The sequence below is a fragment of the Athene noctua genome, chromosome 2, assembly GCF_965140245.1.
Source record: "Athene noctua chromosome 2, bAthNoc1.hap1.1, whole genome shotgun sequence".
In the NCBI taxonomy this organism is placed as follows: domain Eukaryota; kingdom Metazoa; phylum Chordata; class Aves; order Strigiformes; family Strigidae; genus Athene; species Athene noctua.
In genome coordinates, this window is record NC_134038.1 from 144,899,413 (window position 1) to 144,925,485 (window position 26,073).

A 26,073-nucleotide genomic window follows, 5' to 3' on the forward strand; every position below is an offset into this window, starting at 1 on the left:
CCTTTAAGTATTCAAGTGGAGCCTGGGGAGTGTAATTTCCCACACTGCTTAATCCAATGGAGCTTTCAAGTGTGGATGGCCCCTGAGGTTTTGTATTTTTACTGAGCTTGAATTATGAAAACAAATTAATTATTTTTCTATTTAGAGAGCTGGTGATGCTGATCTGGGTTAAAATGCTTACTGTTCTCAGCTGGTCATTGCCACCCCAGCCCTGCCAAAGGTTCTCAAACCCCAGGAAAATTTTAATTTGCAAATGCTTCAGAGAAAGTAAATTGAAACACCAATGAGACCACTGTGACTTTTCTCTTTGCGTGGCTTCCTTCTTCACACGTTCAAAGTCTGAACTTGGCTGGCCTGATTATCCCTGATGTCTGAACAGTCTAACATCAAATCACGTCTGCTTAATAACATGTGGCTAAGCCTTGATTAGAACATCAGAACAAAGCCTGCTACATCTCCCTCCCACTAACTTCTTCCCTTTTGAGATCATCCTTCACCTCTAGCTCCTTGCCATTTTCCCCACACACAAGTTCCATGGTCAGTGGGGATTTTACTCCTCAACTGACATTCCTGAAGCAAACACTTTGGTGCTGCTCCTGGCCCTCTCCCCCATGCATCAGGTCATCCCAGGCTGCGAGCTCCTGCGATGGGGGTGTGCACGGTTGTGCCAGCAGAGGATTAGAGGGGCAGCCTGAGACAGGGAGCAGCCACAGCATTGCTTTCCCAGAAATGTGCCTGGTTAGGCTGTGGTGGCAGCTGTAACCAAAGTAACTGCTGAGACGCTCTACAGAGCCTTGCTTGCTTTGCTCTTTAGAAACCTCTGCCTGATTTCTCGCCTGAACTGACTCAGGAGAATTTTATACCCATGTGTTTTTAAGCAACTCTTATTCTATAGCTTAAGTGACCATTTTCCTGTTTTTCATTTCCGATGTATTAATGAAGTACCATGCTCTTTCCTCCCGGTCCTTCTTTGCTGCACACAAACCAGACCTGTGTTTATTAGCCTCCTTCCGTAAGAGAGTGTTTCCATTCCCCTGCTCATCCTCACAGCCCTATCACGCCCCTGCATCACACTGCAGTCATCCTTCCTGAACATGCCTGACTCGTGTGGAGTTCATCAGGGCATAGCTAGACAGACTAACCCGCTCATCATCACCATCATCTGGGTGGAAATATTTACTGCTCCCTGTTGGATGTCGCTGTCTCACTGGCAGCCCCATCGAAGGTTACTTTCTTTCTTAGCCCTGTCATTTTCACTGTTTGTCTGCTTTCTAACCCAATTTAGTGAAATGATGGAGAAAAGGAAAAGGAGGGAAAGGGAAGAGGAAAGGGAAAGGGAAAGGGAAAGGGAAAGGGAAAGGGAAAGGGAAAGGGAAAGGGAAAGGGAAAGGGAAAGGGAAAGGGAAAGGGAAAGGGAAAGGGAAAGGGAAAGGGAAAGGAAAAGGAAGGGGAAGGGCATTAACCTCTGGCAAAGGAAATGCACAAACAACTGCCAACAGTACCTACTTCACCTGGGTCAGCACTAGCCAGTTTAGTTGGTCTGACTCTGCTCTCAGATACCTCAGTGGCATATTATATTAGCAGTGTAAAGCTGCTTGTCTCTTATTATCCTTTAAACCCATCGGAAAGCATGAGACAGTTTGTTCAGTGTTACATGTAGTTTGTTGTGAATGTAGTTTGAAATTGAAGCATACATGTCCTCACAGTAAAGTACTTCGTACTTTAAATGAGTAAATGAGTTGTACAGATACTGCTAAATTACTTTGTTGTGAGCCCCATCAATTTTTATAAGGGGTGCAGTTGCTCAGCATGTCTGAAAAGTAGACTGCTTATGTTAAAAAACTTTGCAATGCATATTGAGGTTTTCAAATATAATATACCTTGGTTAGAAGTGTATGTGCTTTTTTTTACAAGTACTGACATGAATCATGAATTTACTAGATTGTTTCATACTTTGTTAACCCACATTAAGTAACGTGGCTGTGCAATTTAATGACTTACATTTATCTAAACACAGATAAACAAAGTCAAACATTATCCTAAGATTATGGGGATCTTTATTTGTCTCACTAAGGGACAGGAGACATGCTTTCAAGCTTTCTTTATGAAAGTCATCCCTATGTTTTGCCTTTATCTTCCCCAGAAACTTCTTTGTGTCCATCACAGGGTAGGTATAACTGGCAAATTTGGATAACATACTGTTGTTGTCTTTCTGTTGCAATTACAAGTTATCTATGTGGTTTGCCTGAATTTTCTGCCAAAAAAGTATTAACACGCTTACCTGCACCTGCATGAGGGTGAGTGTATTTAGGAAACTTTAGAGATCAGATGCAGTTATTATTATATTCTTTTTTTTCTTTTTTCTTTTCCTTGTTATTTTCCTAAAGGTTTGCAAGGTTCTGTATTCTTACTGCTGAGAGTATAAAAATCCCAGTTCTGTCATCCTTTGCAGAAAAGGATTCAATAGTGTAATTTAATGCATATCTTTGATCCTCAATGGGATCTGAAACAGTACTTTGGAGAGTAACTTTTCAACATTAAGCATAAAAGCCCTAAAAGCCTGAAAGGTGTTTGCCCTGCTACAAAGCTGCTGGAATTGCTCCTGTCTGTTTCCAGGACCTTTGCAAAACAGTAGTAGGTGGGGGGATTTAAATCAGACAACATGCAAGGGGAAGAAATGGATTAGCATACCATCTCAATTTCTCAGCTCATTTCCCTTTCAGCCAGCAGTATACATTTTTGGAGGGAAGCTGGTGTCCTGCTGCAATGCCACTGCCCCATCTGTGGGCAGGTTTACTTTCAGCAGCCTTCCCTGAAGTTTGCTCCAGCCAGGCACATACCTGCATGCTTAGCAGGAGGCCCCAGGGTACGGGCGCAAGTGCAGCATGGATGGATCTGATGTTTAGAAAGTTCTGAGTGCCTCCACGTTTGAATTCGTGTTAGCATTTGGGAAATTTAAGCCTCAGACAAATACTTGTTTGTAACAATTCCTTAATCTCTACCAACTTGCCTAAGGTATTGACATGTAAATCTAGATAGACCAGTTAAGGTCTATCTATCCATGCTGCCAGGAGCTCCTGCCCCCTACACTGCCCATGGAATTGTCTTCTGCACACCCCAGGCAAAGGGAAGTAGGTTCACTTGAACACTGTCAGGAAAACTCATGTCCCACTGGGAGCTGGAGCTAGCTGCCAGCCTTAAACATGATGCCCACTGACATGCTCCATTCTCCTGACTCTTCTTTGGGCTGATCGTCTCTGGTACAGGGGCATTAACATCCAAAATTGCCATGGCCACTTACAAAGCAAGCATGTGTCAACACATAACTTCCACAGAAATAGATCTGGTTTTTCAGCTGGTAAGCTCTAGCCACACCAGCATGCATTTTAATACACTAATAGATGTCCACTAAATCAATAAAAAAGATCTATTTTCAGAATTACTGAGAGATTTGAAAGTGTTAGCCTGTCCAAAAAAAAAAAAAAAAAAAAAAGTTTAAAAATAAATCTAAGGCAGCTTAATAAAGGAAAATGTAGCATAGCTGTAAAAAGAAAATCTGTTCCATGCTGGAGCGTTTGGCTCCAAGTGAGGATTTGGCTGACTTGTGGTCACAGCTCTGCTGTTTGGCTTCCATATTCAAACTCTAAAATAGCTACCCAGCCCTGGGTAATGAAGAACAGGTCCATGCCCCTCACCACTCAGCAGACTGGATGTATCTTTTTTCTCTCTGTTCTTCTATACATCTCGATCTAACAGGAAGCATGTATGATGTTTCTCCTCATCTGGTGCTTCTCCATAGCAGAGGCTGCTTTCTGTCAGTGCCAGTTCACCTCAGATGTTCCTTCTGCAATTTTTTAGACTTCCCAATTATCATTCCTTCTTTTCCCCTCACCCCCGGTTGTGAAGTGAATTTAGAAACTCTGGATGACAGCAAGTTCAAGGGATGAGCCACTTCTCATTTTCCTCATTCTTGTAATTTTTTTCCTTAAAGCCATAATCTGCACATTTTGCTTCTATCAGAAACTTTGCTTCAGAATTCAATCTGATTTTTTTCTTTCCCGTTTAGCAGTTTAACAGCTTTGTTCATTTTATCAAAAGGGACTCCTGGTCTTTCCTGTGCCCAAATATATTCTATACTCGTTTGTAATGAAATTTTGTTTCCTTTTAGAACATTTTTGTCAAGACATATAGAAGACAGGAAAATCATAAATACTCCTTCTGTAATAATCCAGAACATATTTGAGTAGATTGTCAAGTGTGATGAATATTCTGGAAAATGACTGAAATACTTAGAAGTTGGCAAAACAATATTTAATTTGTCCAATTTTATGAGGCTGGCTAACCCCTACTATTTTGATTCTTCCCTGGCACCCACAGGCTACCAGGTGCAACGTCACAGCACAGTATTATCAGACATACAACAAAATAATCTTGTTTTGCCATATATCCTTTTTGTAAGCAGCAGAGAGTCGTGTAAACAATGAGATTGCTCTGTTGTCTGAGATTATTTATATTCTTTAGCTTGGAGCTGTTTTTCCCTTTTCGTCAGAGTTTATATACTCTGCTCTGTCAGGAAACGGGCAGGTTTCTGGGCTGTTTCAGCACAATGGAAAATGCTCTCTTTGTATCTGGAGCAGGAAAATACTCTATGCTGTGTCACTAAAGCATGGCAGCAAGTGAGAGAGGGTAAACAAAAGTTACGAGCGGCGAGGAATCAATTCATGTAGTAATGTTTTTTAGTTTGTTCTAAGTTGCAACATAACCTTTCTGTCCCTTTTTCAATCTCTGCCCTGGGTTGTCTCCAAATGAAATGAGCTCACTCCAGAGGCTTTTGCTTGGCAAATACAAAATGTGGTGTGTGGTTGCTCTGCTACCTCGGTGCTGCTGGACTGAGAGCAGAGTAGATGGGTGTTTTACATAAACGCCATCATAGTAAGTTGTCCTAAAGGAGCACAAATGGAAAATGTAGCATAAAACTGATGCCTTTTGTTTTGCTCTCAATGAGTGCAGAACAATGTCAAAGGTGGGATTGCCTTGGGAAAAAAACATCACCATCAACTTCATTCACATGAGCAAAACGATCCCATCAATTGCAACAAAGTTCTTTCTGCAAGAAGGTACCTATTTGTCTTTAAATACTGTAGGTTCCCCTGCCTGTTCTGCAGAACCTGCTATATATTTGTTAAAGTAATATGTACATATTTGGACTGATCGTATCATATATTCTACAGCTGATATTTACAAATTCTTGATAGTCTATCAGTGGTTTCTCTTTCCATTCCTTTTAAAACATACTGTACTATGCTATCTATACTATAGGTTCTCTACAATACTAATTGCTGTCCTATAGTTTGAGTCACAGTTTCTCATATTCTGAGCTGGACACACAGTACCAGTATGTTAAAGACATTTAGGCACCTAAAGATGCTGGCAGCCAACCAACTAGGTTTTCAGTACTCCCCATGGGATTTAGGCACCCGAAGTCCCCCTAGGAGACTCTCTGCACTGCCAGGGAGAGACTTTCTGTACATCTGGTCTTCAAATATTTGCAGATACATACACCTATATGTGTTAAACTCTGTGGACATGATCTATAAACATGAAATTAAACGTAATGTCAGTGCAAGCAATGCAGCAGGACCTTATGAAAATTATACATAGATAAGCACTGGAAGAAAATTCATTTGCTTTGCCATAAAGAGCTGATGAAAATGTTAAAATAGTTTGTTCTTATCAGTTGACTAAGTCCCCTCAACATGAACCCATGACTGTGGGGAATATTATAACAGCAGGAAAAACATTTGTGAACTGTCATCCCTTTAGTAGTTCTCAGGAAAATATGTCTTGGAATATCTCCTAATTATGTGTGCAGGGGGAGGAGGCTTGGATCAGGATTACTATTTATGTTGGCCTAAGTCTTTGCTCTTTTCAGTTGCACATTGACAACACCTTATGCATAGAAGAGGGTTGTTCGTGAGCATAGAGGTATTTTGCGTATTTAGATTTAGGTGATTCAAAGCTCAAAAGGTATCATTAAAAAGATTAACACAACTATAGAAGTAAAGTTGTTTAGAAATACTTAGTCATAACCCCCCTGTTATGGTTTCAGAAGTATACAGTCTGAATAATTTTTTCTCTGAAAAGTGTCTGGAGTTATTTACATAAGAATATTAGTGGGTTTACATAATTTAGAAAGTGAATCGTACAGGTTACTTTTTAAAAATAAAATGTGCAGTCTGGATTTTGTCATATCCAAGGCATAAAGCAGTCACTAGCAATAGCTCCAGATACCAGTCACACACGCACTTACCCTATTCTTTTTTTATCTGATGTATCTGTAACTCTGCAAAGAATAATCACTAGAAGGAGGAGTATAGTCATTGTCTAAGAGAAAAACAGTACTACTTGGCTCAGTCAGGTACGTTGCCTGTAACTAACTGTTCATTGCTCAGTGGTTCAGTGAAAAGTGTAAAATTCCCTCAAAGCACTTTACTCATACAGTAGTATACTGGAGAGGAAATTCCCTCCTAACCACAGCTAATGATCAGATTATGTGTTGAAGCATGAGCTGTAATAGCCTCTGCAAAGGTAACTTAGGTGGTGCCATGACTAGTGTGTTTTTTAATTCTTTTTTAATTTTCCTAAATTACCTTCTAATATTCCTACACTATATTCTTGGATGTGTTTAACTATTTGGTGTATGAAGCATCTACTTCCTTTTAACTTTTGCTAAACGTATTGGGGTTTTGTTTGTGTTGTTTTCTTACTATGGAGTAAGAAAACTTACTACTTACTACTTATTTTTTATAATCTTCTTTACAGATTTGTCTGTCACATCTTATTTATTTTGTCTTTTTCTAGAAGAAATAAGCTTAGATTTCAACCATTCCTTAAATGGGAAAAGTTTGACCATGCTGGTAATGATGTCTTGTGCTTTTCAATAAGTTTTCTACTCCTGTTTTGTTTTTATTTAAGACGACGTGAGAAAAATTGAACTTCAGACATAATACCCAACTATCAGTTTATTAAATGGCATCTGATTATATCAGAGATTGACTAAAATCTAAATCAGTAGAGGCTTTGTACATCTGTGTCAATAAATAAATGTAAAGGGATGTAACTGTCACTCATGCACTCCTGAGTCTTGTCACTACCCTTAACTGTTCCTAATTTTTATTATTCCTTGACAGGGGCTTCTAGAACATACAAAATTCAGTCTTATCACAAAATGAAAGTAAAGCTAGAAAAAAATACACTTGGCATTTTGATGGGGGTTTTTTGCATAAAACTTATAAAAGCTACATGATAAATATACATACAGGATTTTTAAAAGTCTGTGCATTTCTGCTCAAGAAATACAGAGTTTCTTTGAGCTTTACCTTAAACTTTGTTAAGTTAAAAGTATTTGAGAAAATGTATGAGTGACGGATGCTACAAATACAAAAGGTTACAATTCATTTTCCTTCCAATAAGCATGTGTAATTTAAAATAGTACCAGTGGAGTTTTCCTATGCTCATTACCTCAGAGAGAAGACAGGTAATTTAGTGCATACACCTAATAAATCTTTGTGTGAACCGAGACCAAAATAAGTCATCAATGTTAAATGTTTAACAATGTGAAGTATTTAAATAAAGCTATTAGTTATTTCTCATATATAAGATATAAAATCCCAGTTTAATTAGAGTGAATTCCAAGATACAAAGTAAACTGCCGTTTACTTTCAAAACACACTCCAATCACTTCCAGGCATTAGATGTATTTTCTTTGTTTCGTGCAGGTTTTGTCTAGCCAATACAGACATGTCCTTAATTACGCTGAAATCTTTTGAACAAAGTAGATAGAATACTTCTGGGCTTAACCAATTCTACTGGATACATTTTCTCACTAATAAAACTTCATATATTTAAGGGAAAAATAATTAAAACTAGAAAATCAATACCTTCAGACATCACAATTTACCTATATTCCTACACTTAATTCTTTAATCTCATAATTATTTAATCTAATATTCATTATTTCCAGTTAGTACAAATAGCTCAAATCCCAGCCGGAATAAACTGGTATCAGATTTTTTATTTAGACTTTGTTCTATTTTACTAAGTGGGGGTTGGGTTTTTTTTTCCTGTGTACCTTTTTTAACATGAAGGCAAGGACATATTTTAAAATTTCTTGCCATATGTTTCTAACTGCCTCTGAACTACCTTCAGGACCCTGATTAGCACAACTGTTTTTAAGGATGCTTCTTCCTGTTCTTGAAATACAATTATTCTTGTTTCACCGTGGATGAAACGGTGCATGTTCCATTAAAGAATGCCCCACATTCTTTAAGCTCCTGAAAAGAAGCCTGCTACGTTTGGTGCTCTAACAGATTCACAACAAGAATGTAGAGTCAGTCCTGAAAAGCAAAATTTATAATCCTGGCTATAAGTATGTTAGCTATTAAATCATTTAGGCTCACTTTCTTGAGTAAAATTTCAGCAATTAGTATTCTTAAGTCGTTCAGATTCTACCTTCAGAGATGATTTACACTACTGCAAGACATGTCTCTTATTTTGCATGGCTAATTTTCTACATTATTCAGCAGGGGAGGAAGAAGCGGTTGTTTGTTTTTTACAGTTTTGCAGATCTATCAAAGGCAACAAATAAAACAAATTATATGCAGTGTATGTTTCAGAATCCCTATTTTCACAGCAAATTAAGTTCAGGTGCATTAACTGGAGTAGCAGACAGTTACTTAAATAGCAAAATGTATGGTGTAATTGCCCCAAATTTAAGCATGGGCTGTACTGTAAGATTTCACATTCATATGGGATACAGAAATAGAGCTCTGATTAGTAAATTGTTTGTAGAATTTTCCATCTGTACAAGGCTTAAAAACAGGCCCTTCTATGGAGTGGAGCATTTGCAACTTTAATCAGATTTCGGAAAATTCTCAAGGACCAGAATCGTCATTGTTTGGGTCTTTATAATACTGATTAGATAAAGTGTCATGAAAGTAGAACTTACTATAAGACACAACATTATACTAGCAGGAAGAATGCCTTCATGACTTTCCATGTCTTTTCCATCTCTACCTTGTATAGATTTTTTTCTACAGCTCAATCTTAGGACTTTTTGTGCCAACGCCTGAAGTCATTTGTCAAAGTGATTATCATTTAGTCAGGCTTGACAATGGAGTTGAATGTGACCCCTCACAGGAAAGATAGGATTTCCAAATAAAGTTGTTTTACCTATTACTAAATATGAAATTATTGCTGTAAATATCATAAATTCAATCTTTACTTAGCATTGCCCTGTAACTTCAGTGCAACTAATCCAGCAGCTAAACCTGCCTACATGATGAATGCTAATTATTTTGTTTAACCTGTTTTTCCTTTTAGTTCTTTTAGTACTTGTTCATAATTAAGCCTAATTATATTCATGTTCTGAAGTTAATTTAGAAGTGGATAGTCCATTTGGTTACTCAAATGAGGTTATTTCCTCACTTACCTGCTGATTCCTCAGTCATTGCCAGAGCTTGCACCACCCTGCTCCCTTCATATGATAACCCGTGTCACATCAGTGATCGGCCTCCAGAAATATGGCCATAGCTGGCCTGTACCTGTCTTCAGGGCAGGGTGCCACTCTAGTTTTCATACTTTCTTCAGCCACTGCTTGTTGGTACAAGCATCTTTTCTGGATGCCTCTTTTGGTAGGGCTGTATTGCTGCAAATTCTGCAGCACTCAGGGGATCAGAGTTGAACACTCTGGACTGTCAGAAACCTGTCAAGTGTACACATTAGCAATGAGACTGACTCCAGAGTTCCCTGTCCCATACTCTGCTGAGATGGCACCTATTTCCTACATTTATAGTGCAGTAACATTTTGGGATGCCTCCTCCCAAATAGTATGGACCACAGATGTGGATGGCAATGTGAGGCATGGTCCCAACATGCACTTACACAACCTGGCTCAAACGACCCATGCCTGCAGTCCAGAAAAACCCCAAGAAGCCAGCCCCATCAAAGAGAGCATCTGGGCCGTACTGACAAAAATCCTGAACAAATTAGTTTCCAGGCATTTTCTTTCCACTACCTTTTGATGAAGATATAAACTTAGACACGTCTGAGCCAGATACAGCCTGTGACTTCCTTTCACATGTTCTGTGGGAGAAAGTATAGAGAAGGAATGGAGAGGCCTGACTATTTTTTGAGTTATTCTTGGGTAACAGTAAGGGGTGTATTAATGCAAGGCACACCTAAGTTCCAATTCCTGTTCCAAGGGATGTTCCATCTTGCTAAGGGATTTCAAGCCCTGGCCTATGAAAAAGAGTCCTACAGGCGTTAGTAGGGATAAAATTCTTCACCAAACCTTGCTTTTGTAAATACAACTCTCTTGCATTCGTTTGACAGTTTGCATGGGATTTCTAATAACAATTTTGGATTTAAATGCATCAAATTAATAACAAGATTTAATAGGACCAGAAGGAGAAAATCAGATTAAACCAAATTAAGCAGCATTCATAACATAGGTAGGCTTTTCTAGTTACTCCAAGGATTAATTGCAATAAAGGAGCAAAGGGATAGGTTCAAGAGCAGAATTCAGATGACTCCTGCATCTAACCTAAAATGATCCTGATGTGTTTAAGGTGAAGATTTTGGTATTGCTCACATTCGAACCCTTCCCGTAAAAGTGAAGATGCCTTTAGGACTCATTTTTCTCTCAGTGTCTAAATGCCACCAAAGACCAGACCACGCGGTAACACTTCATCCCCTCCCCGTCCCTTGGGAATCCATGTGGCAAATGGATCCTTCTGGACCGCCTGGTTTTCTTGCAGAGTAATCTACCTTTGGTACATGTGATTATAGGGTGCCTAACACTGCGCAAGGCACGATCACCGGGAATGCCTTTACACCCAGTTGCTTTGGGATTAAACTGTTAGTTCAGGATGTGTAAGTCCCACAGGTCACTCGTTTGCCTGGAGATGATAATTAGTGGGAAGTGAGAAGAGACAAATCTAGAAGAAAACTGTTTATTTTTTCTTTAAATGAAAGAAATGCTGAACACACTGGAATTCCTATATAATAGCTATCCATCCCTTAGTAAATCTTCACATAAATTTACCGTCCACACTGTTTTTCTGAAAATACAGTTACGACCTTATGGATACATGCCAGTTACTTTGTGCATTTTAGCATTTTGGTTGCTTGACAGCATTTTGAGATCTGACTGCTGTGATTTCCTTATTATCCAGTCAGTCATCTTCCACAAGGTAAATGCATATTGCTGTAACTTTTCCTGCAAATTTTATCAAGCCATGTGCCATGTAATGTCTTTCATATCAAGTTCTTATTTACAAACACCTTTTCATTATTTATTTTCCAACAACAATGACTGTTTCTCAATTGAGTTCATTATTATGAACCAATACATTGCTAATATATCTGTGCTTTTAATTCTGAGATGCATCCAAGCATCAAAATGAAGTGTGTTATTTCAGAACTTTAATTGTTACAGCATGCTGGCACTTCTAATAGGTGCATGTTCTCCCTTAATTAAAGACAACTCTTCAAGACCAGTACACTCTGCCTCGTTGATCCATGATTGCCTCAGCTAACTCTCAGTCAGCCAGTGAAGTTTATAGAAATCCTGCTAAAAACGGAAGACTGAAAAAAAACTTACTCTTTAAACAAGAATGATTTCCCTTGGCAAGATACAGAGATGAATGACTGCCAACACTTTTCCTTTAAGAGCCATGTTAGTAAAACTGGGCCAGATAATATTCCTTATTTCTGAAATATCTTTTTCTTAGGCAGCCTCATATTTCACACAGATCTGTGGTAGGTAGCCTGACAGCAGTCAAATGCAAGTCTAGAGAGAGGAATTAATTTCTTCTTCCATGTATCCAAAATGGATATTTTAGTAAATGGATGTTTTTTAAACTGGATTTGCAGAGCTCTTTTATTTTTAAAGATAGGTAACATTTTTCTCCAGACAACAGTGTGACATTGGAGTCAAGTCACACATATTTATATCTGTGTAACTTCAATCATTGTATGGACTAACAGAAGTCAAATGTGTCTCTGACAATTCTAAGGAGCTGAAAATTTAGAGTCAAGTCATGGATATCAGTCTCTTCATGACACACCTCTATAAAGCCACATTTACCACAGTATCCAGATACGTCACAATTTTTAACATATTTATTCTCGGAATATCCTGGGTGATATTAGTCCAGTTTTACAGATGGGAAACTAAAGCACAACTGTAAGCCCACTTAATTTTCTTGGAGTCATCATGACTACTTGCAAGCTGTGAAGACCAGTAAGCACTCTGGAGTTTCATCTCTTGCGAGCAGTATGACACTACCACTTCCTTGCTTACCTGCTCAGATGTGCACCCTGACTACACCCTGGCTGTACAACAGAACAAAACCTCTGGGTCTTCCATGCTTTACCTCACCCTCACTTTCTCCTCCTGCACCTGCTCTGATTTCTCCCAGGAAAAAGACTTGAGGTGTATAGCTAGAGAGGTAGCCAAGGACTGGATGACTGAGTGACCAGGACTATGGGATGTACTGGTGGACACAACTTGATAGGAAGTCTGGTGCAAAACTAAGTTTCCTTTAGCCCTGCTTTAGCACAGTGACCACTATGTCAGCTTTTCTATATACGGACAAAAACTTTTGGCAAACTTAGGCTTTAAAGTTACACAGTTCCTAAGCTACAGTGTATAGTTTTCTCTTAGTTCTCTAGATGCAGAGGTGGTTTCCAAAGATTGTGTCTCAAGTTCTTATGCATCTGTCCTGTATTTACTTATCTCCCACGTTATACCTGAAAAGACAATCCTGGGTTTTATCTGAAACTGGGAAGTGTCATAACAACGTTAGCCTTTGTTTCCTCTACCTCCAACACATTGGATCACCTTGTATGTAAGAATGTGATGTCAAAGGATATCTTACTGCATCTCTTCTTACTTTCCTGTGGTGGGAACAACCCTTGAAGGTCATATGGTTGTCCACGTTGTCAAAGCCATGTCAACCATGGTAGCCAGCCTAATGAGGCACATGTAAGGCAATTTCAGCAGACATATTTTGAGGTTTTAGCACACTGATGTAGCCTACATATATTAGATTTTTTCTATTGAGTGTTGAGATGTGACCAACAAATCTGCAAAACTAATACCTGAAATGAGAAGCAGGCTTCGTTATACTCCGTGTCATATGATTTCTGCTATAAACTATAATTGCTGAAATTGGTAACAGCTTCACTGACTTTTTTCCTCGTAGACATTAGACCTTTCTAGAATTTGTTCCTTTCTCCTCTGAGGATTACCTTTTTTCTTTACTGAAACAATTAATTTTATTTGTTCTCTTTTTTTACACAGTGTTTATTGATCCCTTTATCATTCTTCTGTACAAAGACCCTCACAGATGTTTAAATACATTCTATATGGATACTTGGAACTGTGATTTTATGAAAGTCAGAAATAAATTGTGGTTCAGCTTGTAGGGTGTGTAAAGCAATTCAGAGCCCTGCTGCCACCCTTTGTTCTGACTTGAATCACTCTGTTGTTCCAGTCCCTACGCGTGTGTTGATCAGACTTCCAACCGCGAGGCTAGTTTTATTGCCGCACAAACAGGGATTAGTGCTGCACTGCACTCGCTTTCACTTGTGCCCTGATTTTGAGCACTCTTTTCAAAGCTGAAAGGTTAGTGGAGTAATTCAGTGTGCCACTTCACCTGTCTCTGCCTCCAAAGAATTACTTAGTCTGTGCGTTATTATTAATGATAGCAAAAGAGAGCAACACTGCTGCTGTAAGATCACTGAAGGATACTATGATGCATTTCACATACCTCATTTTCCACATCAAGACTCACAGTATCCTTGACATGGTCTTCTAGGAGTTCATTAAGTTTAATACAGGTGACATGTGGCTAACTATGGAAACTTCCTGAGGCACAGTGACACTGTAAATAAAATTACTCACAAACAATTCATCTTCTCTTAATCTCTTCCTCTTGGAGTATTAAATTGTTCTATGACATATTTGTTATAGCATCTCTCACACTGCCTTTGTCTGCAGTTTTCACTGACTGGTCTCATAACACTAGCCCGGATGCCACTGAAAGCAACGTAAGAATATATAATTAGATATTAAATAATTTTTTAAAATTAAGTTTAAGGATGTTTTTGGTGTGCACCAAGCTGTCACCATTTGCTGTTAAGAAAACTGGTGTTTCAGTGAATTATTAGTTTCTGCTTTTTCCCCTAATCTTAGGGGTTTTTAGTTTGCTTTTTGGGACCTATTTCTTAACAGTTGGTATAATATTAAAAAACACAAAAATTGGGTTCAGAAAACTTGACTTTCACTATAAACCAGTATGGGAATATATTCTGTCCTGCACTGCTATTTGCACTGAAATCACCATACAAAATGTAGTTACTGAAAATACGAACTTTTATTTTGGGGAGGTTTATTTTCAGGGCAACCAATCCTACTTGTGCTGTTGTATAAAGATGACTCCAAGGCAGCTATCCTATAGATGACATACAGATCACTGAGACTTTTCCTAAAAAAAAGCTCACAAAACCCAATCACCCCCCATTTTTTAATTGAAAAAGAAATACAGCAGAATATTTGGAAGAAGAAGCAGCCCTAAAAAAAAAAAAAAAAAACCAAAAAACCAAACAATTAGTATTCCATAAACCAAAAGCTCTTCTAAATGTGTAGCTGAAGTTCAAATAACTAAAAAATTACTAGTTTGTTTTCTTCTCTATTTCACACAGCCTGTCCCAAGAAGAGGAAGCAGATTTAATTTTTGGTCACTGATGTTTCAGTACAGGTAGTTCCACAGAGCCTCTCAATGGGATACCCTCAGTTATGAGAAAGGAGTCATTTATATCTTAGGAGATGGAGTAAGACCTTTCAAGTTGCATCTAACCTTTGGAAACTCTTCCAGTTTAATTCTGCTTCTTGAGCTGGAGGCCAGCTCTTCCAAATTCCCCCTAATACAGAGCTGAATCTAAACCTGAAAAAAAAAAAAAAAAAGTATATTGTAAATGTTTGGCTGAAGAAACTGTGAGATTTTTATAGGGCTGTGGGTTTTTTTGGTTTTTAAGGTGCTCCAGAAATCTTTCTGAGAACCCACATGTGATGGTGTAATAACTTGCTCCATCGGCTGTTCTCTATTAAAACTGTAAAATACTGCAATAGAAATATAATTCTACTTTTCAAATGCTCATAAAAAATATATATAATGCATACAAACACCCATAATGTACATTTTAAGTCTAAATGTGTATCTCTTTAACCACGTTGGCACTACCAATTGGAATTTCATTGCATATCATGTGGCTGATGGAGAAGGCACACTGAAATCAAGCTGTTAAACACACCATCTCCATTTTTTATTTCACTAGAGTATGTTTGCTGTATTTTTAAAAGAGCATTGAAAAGCCCAGGAGATGAATTCTGCTCTGAAATTGCTATTTGCTGACATAGAAATAGCTGTAAAAATACAACTGGAGTAAAATACAGTATAGCAATATATTTTCATTTATTTGGGAGAAAAGTAGTTTTAAAGAAGAATTATAGTCTGTCTTCTGAATGATAAAGCAGTATAACTAGCATTAAACACAGCTGAAATTTTGTAATGACCAAATCTCAGCTCATCCAAATCCCCAATAGCATTAACTCCCTAGAATTGGGCTGTAAATTTGATTAGCCTTACAACAGACATGAGACACAAATGTTCTTCCTTATACAGTCATATTAAGTGGCTGCAAAAGAAGATGACAAGGCATTGTAGAGCAGCACATCCAACCTTTTTAAGCTAGGGACAAGCTCCAGCTCACCCAGCTTTGAAAACTACGTTTAAATACAGGGTGATTTCATGAATTCTGATATAACATGAGGATTACAGATGGTGAGGTGAGGGGGGATTTAGCAGCTGCAGTCTTTCTATAAATCATCCAGAAGCTTTTCTTCATACTTTAGTTCTCTTGATTGACATTTTCCATGTAAGCTACATGGCTGCACCTTAGCTTCTGTCCATGCTTGTTTAATTTGGTGCTCTTTCTGTATATTTTCATTACTATTGTGTTATCCTTTAACATGAAATTTGATGCTGTAACTCCTGGTATGTTCCAATTTTACATGGAACTAGTCAGAGTATTGGATAACAATTTTTCTTTAAGCAAGCTAACAGTTACAGAGGTGTCCTAGGGCCGATTTCTAGAGTGAGAGTCAGGGACTAGAAGGAAAGGTAAATTATGAGCCCTTAAAGATTTCCAGTCCACAGAGTTGCAGCAGCTTCTCTGGTGAGCTGGTGGCGTGCACCATGGCACAACTCCCCACACGTGGCTGTCACAGCCAACACCACCCGCAATGTTGCTCCCGGGTTTTGGTGCTTGCCGACCACCACATGCAAGTACTCTGCCTCGTCCCAGCTTCCCCAGGCTCCAGCACCCTGAGGGATGGGGTACCTGTGGATCTCAAGCCAGTCACCATGCATCTGGTGATCCAAGAGATCCCAAAGTACACACCTCCCAGCAGGCCAGGAGCTGCAGAGTTTTGCTGTTATTGTTACTAATTTGTTGTGGTTTTATTTTCATTTCTTTCACCAGGTTGTTCTGATAACACATTTCTGGCATAGTTTTATATTCTGATCCTCTGGTTTTCATTGTTGTTTGGACACAGTCCCATTTGGAGTGAATTTCTGAAATGAACCCTGACTCACTGATGAATCACACTACTTCTAAAACAAAAATAAAAGAAAAAGCTAGAGTGGTTTACTAGTTATGCAAACACATTTCTAACATCGAGAATAAAACCACAGATACATACAAATGGAAAATAAGAAACAGTCTAATGGTAATGAGAAATGGAAACATGGGAAAAGTACCATTATGAATGTTGAGATCCAGTATTCCTTTTTATCTCTTAATTAGACAGTTTACACAGCGGTTGTTTTATAAATACATATTTGGCCCTGCTAATGGAGATTTCACAATACTCCTTAAATAGTGCAGCCCAGCTGAGAACCAGGTGGTGCTCAGCCATGTGCTACTTAGTTTAGGGGATAAATGTTAACTATTGTTTCTTCCTTGTATTTGTTATTTTGTAGGTCTTGGACACTATAACCAAGGCTCGTGCATATTAGGAATTAAATCTTTTGATTATTTCCCCATCCCTGTGAACTGCATAGTGATGGTGACTCATGAGTCATTAAGTGTTGGGAGATCTGTCTCCTTGGGCCTGCCAGCCACCTCACTCCTCCACCAAGGACAATATAGCCTGGGCTTGACGCTGCCCATGCAGGTGCAGAAAGAGACCGTTTGCATTTCTGGAGTTGACACACCGTCCTTATGTCCTCCAGCACGAATGCAGTGTGCTGCATTGAATTGGCCAGTGTGCCGCTGGTTGGGTGGCTCTGGTCTGAAGTTACAATTTCCCTCCTCACCAGCTGTCCTGACTTCCCAAACAAAGCAGTGGTGCCTTCTGGTGGTTTCACAGATTCACAGGAACTGCTAAAATAAGCCAGCTCTTCGAATACCTGTTGAACAGTCCTTATTAACACCCTCATAAATAACAACATATAATGACAACACACCTCCAGACCCTCTGACAGGGATGTGAAATAGCTGGGCCTCTCTGGCAATAACTATTTTTCTGTTTCTTCAGTTTGGAGTCTCATATGATCAAGTGACTTTGCCAACTGTGGGTTTGTTCTTAATATATTCAGTATTGTTATAACCAATAAAGGGCATAGCCAAACTGCAAAGAACAATGTTATTACTGTTAATACCAAGAGCACCTTTTAGTAGCATTGGCTCAGCGGTGGCTGTGGGTATAGCTGGTCCTGCTCATGCTACAGCAGGCAAGGACCTCTCTTTGCTTCAGCAGTCCTGTTTCGCATGGGCAGCCACTGATGGAAGGAGGCACTGACTTGAGGGAAGCACCCCAAAATGACAGTTGATTCACAGGTCACTCTCAATGGGAATTTACATACCTACAACAAAAGCTATGTGGACCTCAGACATCTTGCAGGCTGTCACCTCTGCTCTTTTCCCAACTCCCAAACAAAACACTGCCAAGACAAAGGCCTGAATATATGGATAAATAAACAGACCAGTTCCCTACATCAGCGGGCTTCAACAGGTTTCCACATGTTCTTATCAAGAACTCCTCTCATTGATTGTCCCACCTCAAAAGAAAGTAGACACTCTCCCATGCTGGGAGGAGGTAAAAGGAAGGGCCTGTCCCTTGCAAATCCTTGCGAAGATGTATGTTGTTGAAATAGTTCCTTGCTCCCAAAAGGAGATATAGATGGAAACCCACACTAAGAAACCAAACATTGTAATCTATCATCCAGGATTGGGGATGATGATAGGATCCTCAGTACCCTTTCAGTATATAAAGGAAATTGATTTACAGCTCTCAGTGTGAAAGACACGCTTTCACAGAAACATTTATCCCACACATAAAAGACTTTCAGATTTGAACTGGGTAAACCTTTACTATAGCACATCACTTTTCACTGGCTCACATAAGGTTTTATAAAGGTCTTAGTGGCAGCACTTTACGCACTAAACCTCATTAAGCACTTGCTGCGTTCCAGATGATAATGCCATAATATTCTTGCAACCCATCACAGCCAGATGCCTCAGAAGCCAAACCTCACATTCCCCAACAGCATGAAAACTGGCACATTCATCAAATTTTGCTCCACGGATTCCTTCCAAGTCCAACCCTTAGTCTCCATTTCTCCATGGGTCTGTGAAAGTGTTTCTTCACACAGTGGTGTCACATCCAAGGAGGGTGTGGGAATTCACAGCAGTGCTGTCAGGTTCATCCCCAAGCTACATTACACTGACAAAGTTTCCCTATGGCTACTCCCTAATTTTTTTGCTGAGAGAAATTTTTCCCTTTCCCATTGCTCAAGTTCCCCACTTACTCTGCAGTGCTTCTCAAACCTCATTCCAGCATGAACAACTTGGCACTCCTTAAGTACCTGTAGACTGTTAGCCTCTTATTTGCACAGAACAAAATCCTTCTGTTAATCCCCTATATAGTTCTTCTCCTTGGCTGAGGAGTTAAAGGTGATATACTTTTTAGTCTGAAACTTTTAAAATGGATCTTAGATCAGATGTGCTTCTTTGACACTCATGCATGTAAAAATAGCAAAGTCCAGGCCTCAGTGACCTCCTCCGGATATATTAAGATATTAAACGTAAGCATATGCAGTAAGTGTTTGAAGGACTGAGACTACAAGGACTTTGTAGACTGCAGTCACAGTGATAACTCACCTTACTGATTTAGAAGGTGCAAACCTAAGATCCAGATCACAGGCCCTTCCTGAAAGTGTTTTTCAAAGCAAAAGATTTCTTCATTAGCTATTATTCACTAATATTCAGTAATGTTGGCAGTGACCCAACCAATTGATTTATGCAAACACCACAGTCAGATTACCACTGGGGAAGCCAAGATTCGTATTGTTCAGTGGCACCATCTTCAGTCAACCACAAAGCTGATTATTAACTGGCTTTCAGAAGAAGTCATGTTCATCTGTCTTAAGTCAGGAGAAAACATGGTATCAGTGCTTCTGAACTTGCATGGTACAATCTCGGGAAATTTACTGTTGCAGGAGAAATATCAAGAGTATGGGTTCCCCCAAAAAAGGGAACATCTCTATACATTTTGTCTGCTTTAAACTGAAAAGAGAAAAATATTGTCTGAAAGGAAAATGTTGATTACATACAGTCACTTCTGGGAAAGTCTAGTCTTGGTTTGTTTTTCTTAGAGGATTGACTGGTTTTGATTAATTATTTGTGAAGTAATTTGTAGATCCAGACCAAATCATGCAGCATCTAAATCATCTGAGCATGAATGTTCAGAAAGATCCCATAAATTAAATACCAGTTCCCGAAGTTTGGAATTAATGTTGTTACTCTGAAAAAAGTACTCACTGTCCTAATTCCTTATCTTCCTTTATGCTTTAAAACTACAAGTATTTAAAAAACAAAACAAAACAAAACCAAAATAAACCATTGAACCTGATAATATAGAATTAGAACCCATCCTCTTCTTAGGTGATATAGATATTTGTGGGAGTACAAGACCATAAATAAATGACATGGTATGTTTATTCTCAGCACCTGAAAGTGACTTTTAGCTCAAAATAAAATTATTGGAACATCTGTTTGTGAGGCAGAATTTTAGAAAATGGTTTTAATTCTATGTTTACCAGAAACGTATAGCTAATTGCCAGCCAACTCCTCCCCATCTCCTTCTTCCTTTTTTCCTGTATGCAAGTGTGCTTTCAAAGTGGGACTAGTATTTGTAGGCAGCTTGTTCTTGCAGTTAAACCTAAAAGAACTGAATGAATGTGGATCTAAGAATAGCTTTTTCATCCTTCCAAGGTTGACAAGTGTTTCATGGTTTGTGTTTCCTTTTCAGCTGACCCCCTGGTTGGAAGTATTGCCACTCAGTATATGACTAACAGAGCAGAGCATGACAGAATGGCCAGACAGTGGACCAAGCGATATGCCACATAGGAACCTACTCTAGGATTTGCTGGACCTGTGCAAGCACATTCACTAAGTGCATCAATAGCCCTCCCCTTCATTCTTATTTTTTATTAAATTTCGAACCATTTTGTGACAAGGTTGTCCTTACTTTCTTTTGGGTTTTATTTTTATTTTTATTTGTTGGGGGTTTTTTGTTCTGTTAACTTGAAAGTTGTTTCCCTCAAATGTAGACAGGGAATTTTGGTTATCAGTGCAAAGAATGTTGGATCTGTAATAGTATAGAGCTTTGTCACAAAGCTTTGTATTAATGTGTGGGTTTTTTTTTTTTCTTTCACGTGTTTTTTGGGAAAACAAATTCAGAATTATATCTCGTTTCTACTTAAATGTAGTGTTTAGGGTTATTTTTTTGTACTGAAGTCTTTAATGGTGGGTGCATGCTACTGGGAACAAGTTTTGTATAAAAGCTTAAAATCAAGAATCACTGTGCATTACTAAGACTGTGTTTATCACTAGCCTTCTGTTTCCCACACAAAAGGCTATTGCGTTGAACAAATTAATATGTATTTTGATTTACTTAAAAAAAAAAAAAAAAGTGCTTGTAAATTTCTTAGGGACCTGCCACTTTTAACTGTGGATCAGTTGATGTACACTTGTATTATTAAAGCACTCAATAAAACACTGTGGCTGATAAATGCACTTCTTGCAAGACAGTGCTTTTGCGTTTGTGCAGTATAGGCTGCATAGTCCTCACATAATACAGCTGCAGGTTAAGCAACTGTTTTTAGACCTAAACTATTCATTTCTTCTCAACAATGCATTTCTTAACTTAGAATTATTCGCTGTGTATATCTTTCACATACAAACATCTTCCAGATTTTAAGGCCTTTCTTTCACATGCAGGTTGCTCAGCTCAGCTATTCGGAAGCCTCTTGCTGCATCTTTTATACTATGGCTTCACTATAGCCATCTTGTTACATTTAAAATAGTTGGTTATAAAAATAGCCTTGCAGTGAAAGCAGAATATTGATGATGATTTTATACAGCAGGCCTCATTTTGCCTTTCTCCAAGCTCTTTAATTGTAAAAGCAACCGTTATTTAAAAAAATAAATGTTTTCGATGGGAAAATTGAGCCCATTGCACCAATCATTCCCAGCACGTTCAATGGCAAGGGTATTTCTATTCAAATTTGACCTTCGGGCTAATTTTAGATATGCAGCCATAGAAGGAAAACTTCTGCTTGGCTAAGGAAATGTGTGGGTGTTGTGATTTAGAAAATATATACTGTGATGCTGGTATCTAAATGCTCTTTGTGTTGCAAGGCATATTGGAAAATCCCTGTCTCATATAATTGAACATTACAGATGCTATATAGTGCTTGCCTGCCCTCTCCCCTCTCTCCTTGCCTCTTATGCTTAAAGAAGATCTTATCTTAAAGAAGATACACTACAACAGGGACAGTATAAACATACAGGAAGACCCAATCGCATTACCCTCCAACTGAGTCCAACCGTCCTGAAACATAAAGCAGTCAAGGTGACATCATAGGGCCTCTACGCCAACCACTGCACTGCTCAGCATTTCCAGGCTGTTTTGATTTTCTCTCAGCCATTTGCTAATACCTGAACAGACGCACAGCTTGAATCTGCTGGTGAGTTGTCCTCTGAGCGAAGGGAAGCTGAACGTTGACTTTATTGTAGGTTGGTGTATATAAACTACCCCAAGAACCACAGGGATCTCAAAGAAATAATCAGTCTCTTGATCAAAGCAAACGGAGAGTCTTAAGGTGTCTGCAGAAGCCAACTCTTTACAAGCCCAGCCATACAACATTTTGAAGCCAGCATATCCTAAATACAGATGTGAAAGAGCAGTAACAGTTCAAAAACAAAACAAAACCAAACCTAAAACTCAGACTTCTCTGAGCCAGAACACCTTCTCAGGACAACTGTTACATGTGCTTCCCTTGGAAGTTGCTTCCACCATACAACTTGCCACGAAGTATCTCCATGGCTGAAGGGACCCTTCCTGCTGTAAAAATACAACAAAGAAGTAAAAGGATTAAAAAGTGCAACTGCATCTTGCCCAGTACAGTAACTGCATTACTTCTCCTCTTATCCCATCTGCTGAAGAGATTCCAGCCATAAAAGACCTGGATCCCCTGAGACAGCAATTAATGGGCAATTTCAGATTTCTTATGAATTACTTTAAGTGTCTGCCACTCTGCAGCCTTTATTTACACTCAGCTGAGCATAATGCAGTAATTTCCCAGGTACATTTTAAACCTGCTTGCAAAAGAAGTCTTTAATTCCTACTATCATCTTTTTTTTTTCTTTTTTCTTGCCAAAAGATAAAGAAGACATTATAAACAGAAGAGCCTATGGTATCTCTAATGAAGACATAACGAAAGACAGCTGAGATACCTTAGAGATGGAATCCCAGAATTCTTAATAAATGTCTGTTCTCACTTCATACGCTCTCACTTGCCTTTCTTACCCACAAAAAGATGCGCAGTTTGTATTTGCAGGTAAGTTGCTCTCTGTATGAAGCTGAACTGTTGCTTTGTCCTAGATAATATAAAACTACTGCCTTAAGAACCATGGGGATCTCAATGAAATAATCAGAAAGGATCAACCCACATTGATTAAAGCAGATGCAGAGTCTTCTGGCGTCTGCAAGAGCCAAATGTTTGCAAGTCTGGCCATAAAACATTCTCCTTTATTTGCAAATCTGCTCTGTTTACCTCCCAAGTAATTCTTTTTCTTCATCTGCTAAACCTGGGAAATATGATGCGTTATTTGAAACCTGCTGTTGTCGCTGCGGAGAAATGAGCCATCCCCAACAGAATTCAGTCTGCCAGCAGAGCCCCACTGAACAATAATGTATTGGCATAGTCTCTTTTTCTCCTTTTTCCTACACCTAGAAAATATTGCACGTCATTCTGTCTCACCTTTGCTCTTCAGATCTGCAAATTTGGCTGATTCCTGCTTCCTCTTTTAGGACAAATCATCTTTCTAACAACTTCTAGATGGTGAAGTCCACATGCTGCCCTCCTGCAAGTGTGTATGAAGATCGTTCAAATGGCTCACACATAGTAAAATGTTCAATAGCATACAGGTGTTCTAAAACAGCATATAAAGGCCATCACTTCAGCAAATCTAGTATTTTCTCAGGAATACACAAATGCTAAAACTGGGTTTTGTTCTTTAAAGAAGACAGCTTTTCTGAATTCAGTTGCAATATCAAGTAAACAATATTCAATTTCCAGTAACCCCAGATAAATGTCACTGCCCCATACCCTCTGAGGTCAACTCAGATGAAGCAGAAATCAGGGAATTCTCCAAACTGTATTTACACATTCACAAACCATTGAAGTGGCCTTCACATCCCCCTGTGCAACTGAACAGCTGATTTCCCTCTCCGGAAAATTGCAGAACAACATAGCTTAAATTAAGGTACCCAAAACCATCCTGTATTTCCAGAGACAGCATTTCCAGGCTGCTCCAGGAAGTGAGTTTCAGCAGCTCATAACCCTTTTGATTACATGCATTGTGGTGATTGCAGCCAAACAGTTAAAATCCATTAAAACCAGCTGCTGCGCCACGAGTGAGGCAGGAATAATTCCTTCTGAAAGATCTTTCTTCAGGTTTTCATAGTGTGAGCTGCAGATAGATACACAGTTATATCCCATGCCCAAACAAAAGGCAGCAGTTCACAGCACTTCTTCCCTGCTACCTTGTGCAACGATACTGTGTAAGTATAAAACGCCAGAGGTGTCAGGCCCCATAAACCCCAAAATTGGGCCCCTCTTCAAGGCCCTCTCAACCTTTTAAATTCTGGCCCAACGCACGCTCTGGGTGCGGTGCGTGCTCTGAACTGCTCTTTCAGCATGCTGTTACAGCATGCTCCCTCTTGCTGGCTGTCTTATCTCTGGCATTAATCCCTCTGATTTACTCCTCCTTCTCATTCACCCTTTCCTTCGCTCTGGCTGCTTTCTTCTGCTTGACTGATTCATTACTTGCAGCTGAGAGGCCACCCAAGACACTGATCCCGGTTTAAATAGCTCTTCCTGAAGTTCCCTGAGCATAGGAATCTCTTTGTCCCGAGAAGTGCATGCCCGGAATGTGCCCCCAGGCCCCTCTCTGCCCCACCTTGCCCAAGGCAGTGCCTACTGCAGCAGGAAAAGTAGAGGCAGCTCCACTGGAGTGTGGAGATGCCATGTGATCATTCAGACAGTGCAGCAACTCCCAGTTACTCCAACCCCAGTATTGTCCTGGGGTCCTTTTCTCCTTTCCAGTTCTCAGAAACTTCTCTTGTCTCTGAAGTTGGACATCGTGCCCCAGACCCAGTTTGAGTCGAGCAAGCACTCGGAGCAAAAATTCTGGCACCTCCGAAGTCCAACTGTCCAGCCTTGGCAGCCACGATTCCTGCAGAGCCAGCTCTGCCTGCTGGCTTTCCATCCTCAGTTGCTCTTTCTTCTGTTCTTGTTTTCATTCCCTTTCTTTTCTTCTCCTATCCTTTCCTCCATGACATAAATGCTAAATCCTGAAGCTTCCTTCTCCCCCCTTCCGTCACCTCAGTCATGGCTCTGTTCTTCCCCCGTGCTAACGAGACCATATCACATAACACTGGGCCTCCAGATCTGCTTGAAGTCCCCTTGATTTTCAGGTCTTAGAAGCAAGAAAGAGCTTTGTATGAATTAAGTACTTCCTCATTGTGCCACGCCTGGCACTGGCTATAAACTAAATCACTTCTCCCACACACGTCATTAGCAGTAATGAAATCCGGGCTGGCCTGCCTCCTTAGCATGACATCCATATGCAAATGCATTTCCTCAGCTCAAACGGTCTGCAGAGCCGATGCATGGCTGCTTGGGACGCCTCCAGCAGCCTCTCTCAGGTCACAACTGGAATATATTTGGGGACTACTATTTACCAGGAAGGATTTTATGATACCTTTAAATCCATCATTCTGCACCCTAATTCCATCATGAACTTTAATAAGGACCTGCAGCACTTCGGGATAATGAAAAGGGCAAGGCAAAACATCCCTTTTATGTCTACTTTGATTGTGAAAGAAAGTAGCAACTGCCTAATGGAAGACTGAAATAAAGACAAGGCTACTAAAACATCCTAATCCTTTGCGAGTCCTAAATTAGAAAAATCCCACTTCATGTAACAGCTAAATAAAAGCTGTATTTACTTCTATAGATTCTGCAGAACTGAGTCCAAAAAACCCCACTATCCAGGTGTCCCAATAGTAAATGTGGATTGTCAGATCATGTTTTCAGGAGGTTTTCTAGGGAAATGCTTCCACTAGGAAGAGCTTTCCAGCACCCTCCTCTCCTTCACCTCTGTTGGGCTGCATGCAGGAGTTCCCCTTGGCAGTCCCTTGGGAAACAAGGGCTGGAAACAAGCACCTTGGGTCATTCCTTATTGTCACTGCTTATCAAATACACTCACTCACAACAGGCATTTGTTGCTGCAGAATCAGTGCTGGGGTCCCCTTTTGTGTCGCTGAGGACCTTGGGGTCAGGAAAAACAAAGGGTCACACTTCAGTTTCTGTG

At 39.5% G+C, this 26,073-nt stretch overlaps 1 protein-coding gene across 2 annotated transcripts in view; it reads left to right on the forward strand.

The window, feature by feature from the left end:
* LOC141957115 (ubiquitin-conjugating enzyme E2 E2) overlaps nt 1-21,447 on the forward strand; it is a 217,008-nt gene extending 195,561 nt beyond the window's left edge. Inside the window, exon 6 of one of the 2 annotated variants that reach the window (XM_074898095.1) lies at nt 20,441-21,447. In XM_074898095.1, the coding sequence (XP_074754196.1) occupies nt 20,441-20,538 (98 nt within the window). In that variant the 3' untranslated portion in view covers nt 20,539-21,447. The remainder of the gene's footprint in view (nt 1-20,440) is intronic. The other variant, XM_074898094.1, reaches the window with a different exon arrangement.
* Nucleotides 21,448-26,073: the final 4,626 nt, after the last annotated feature.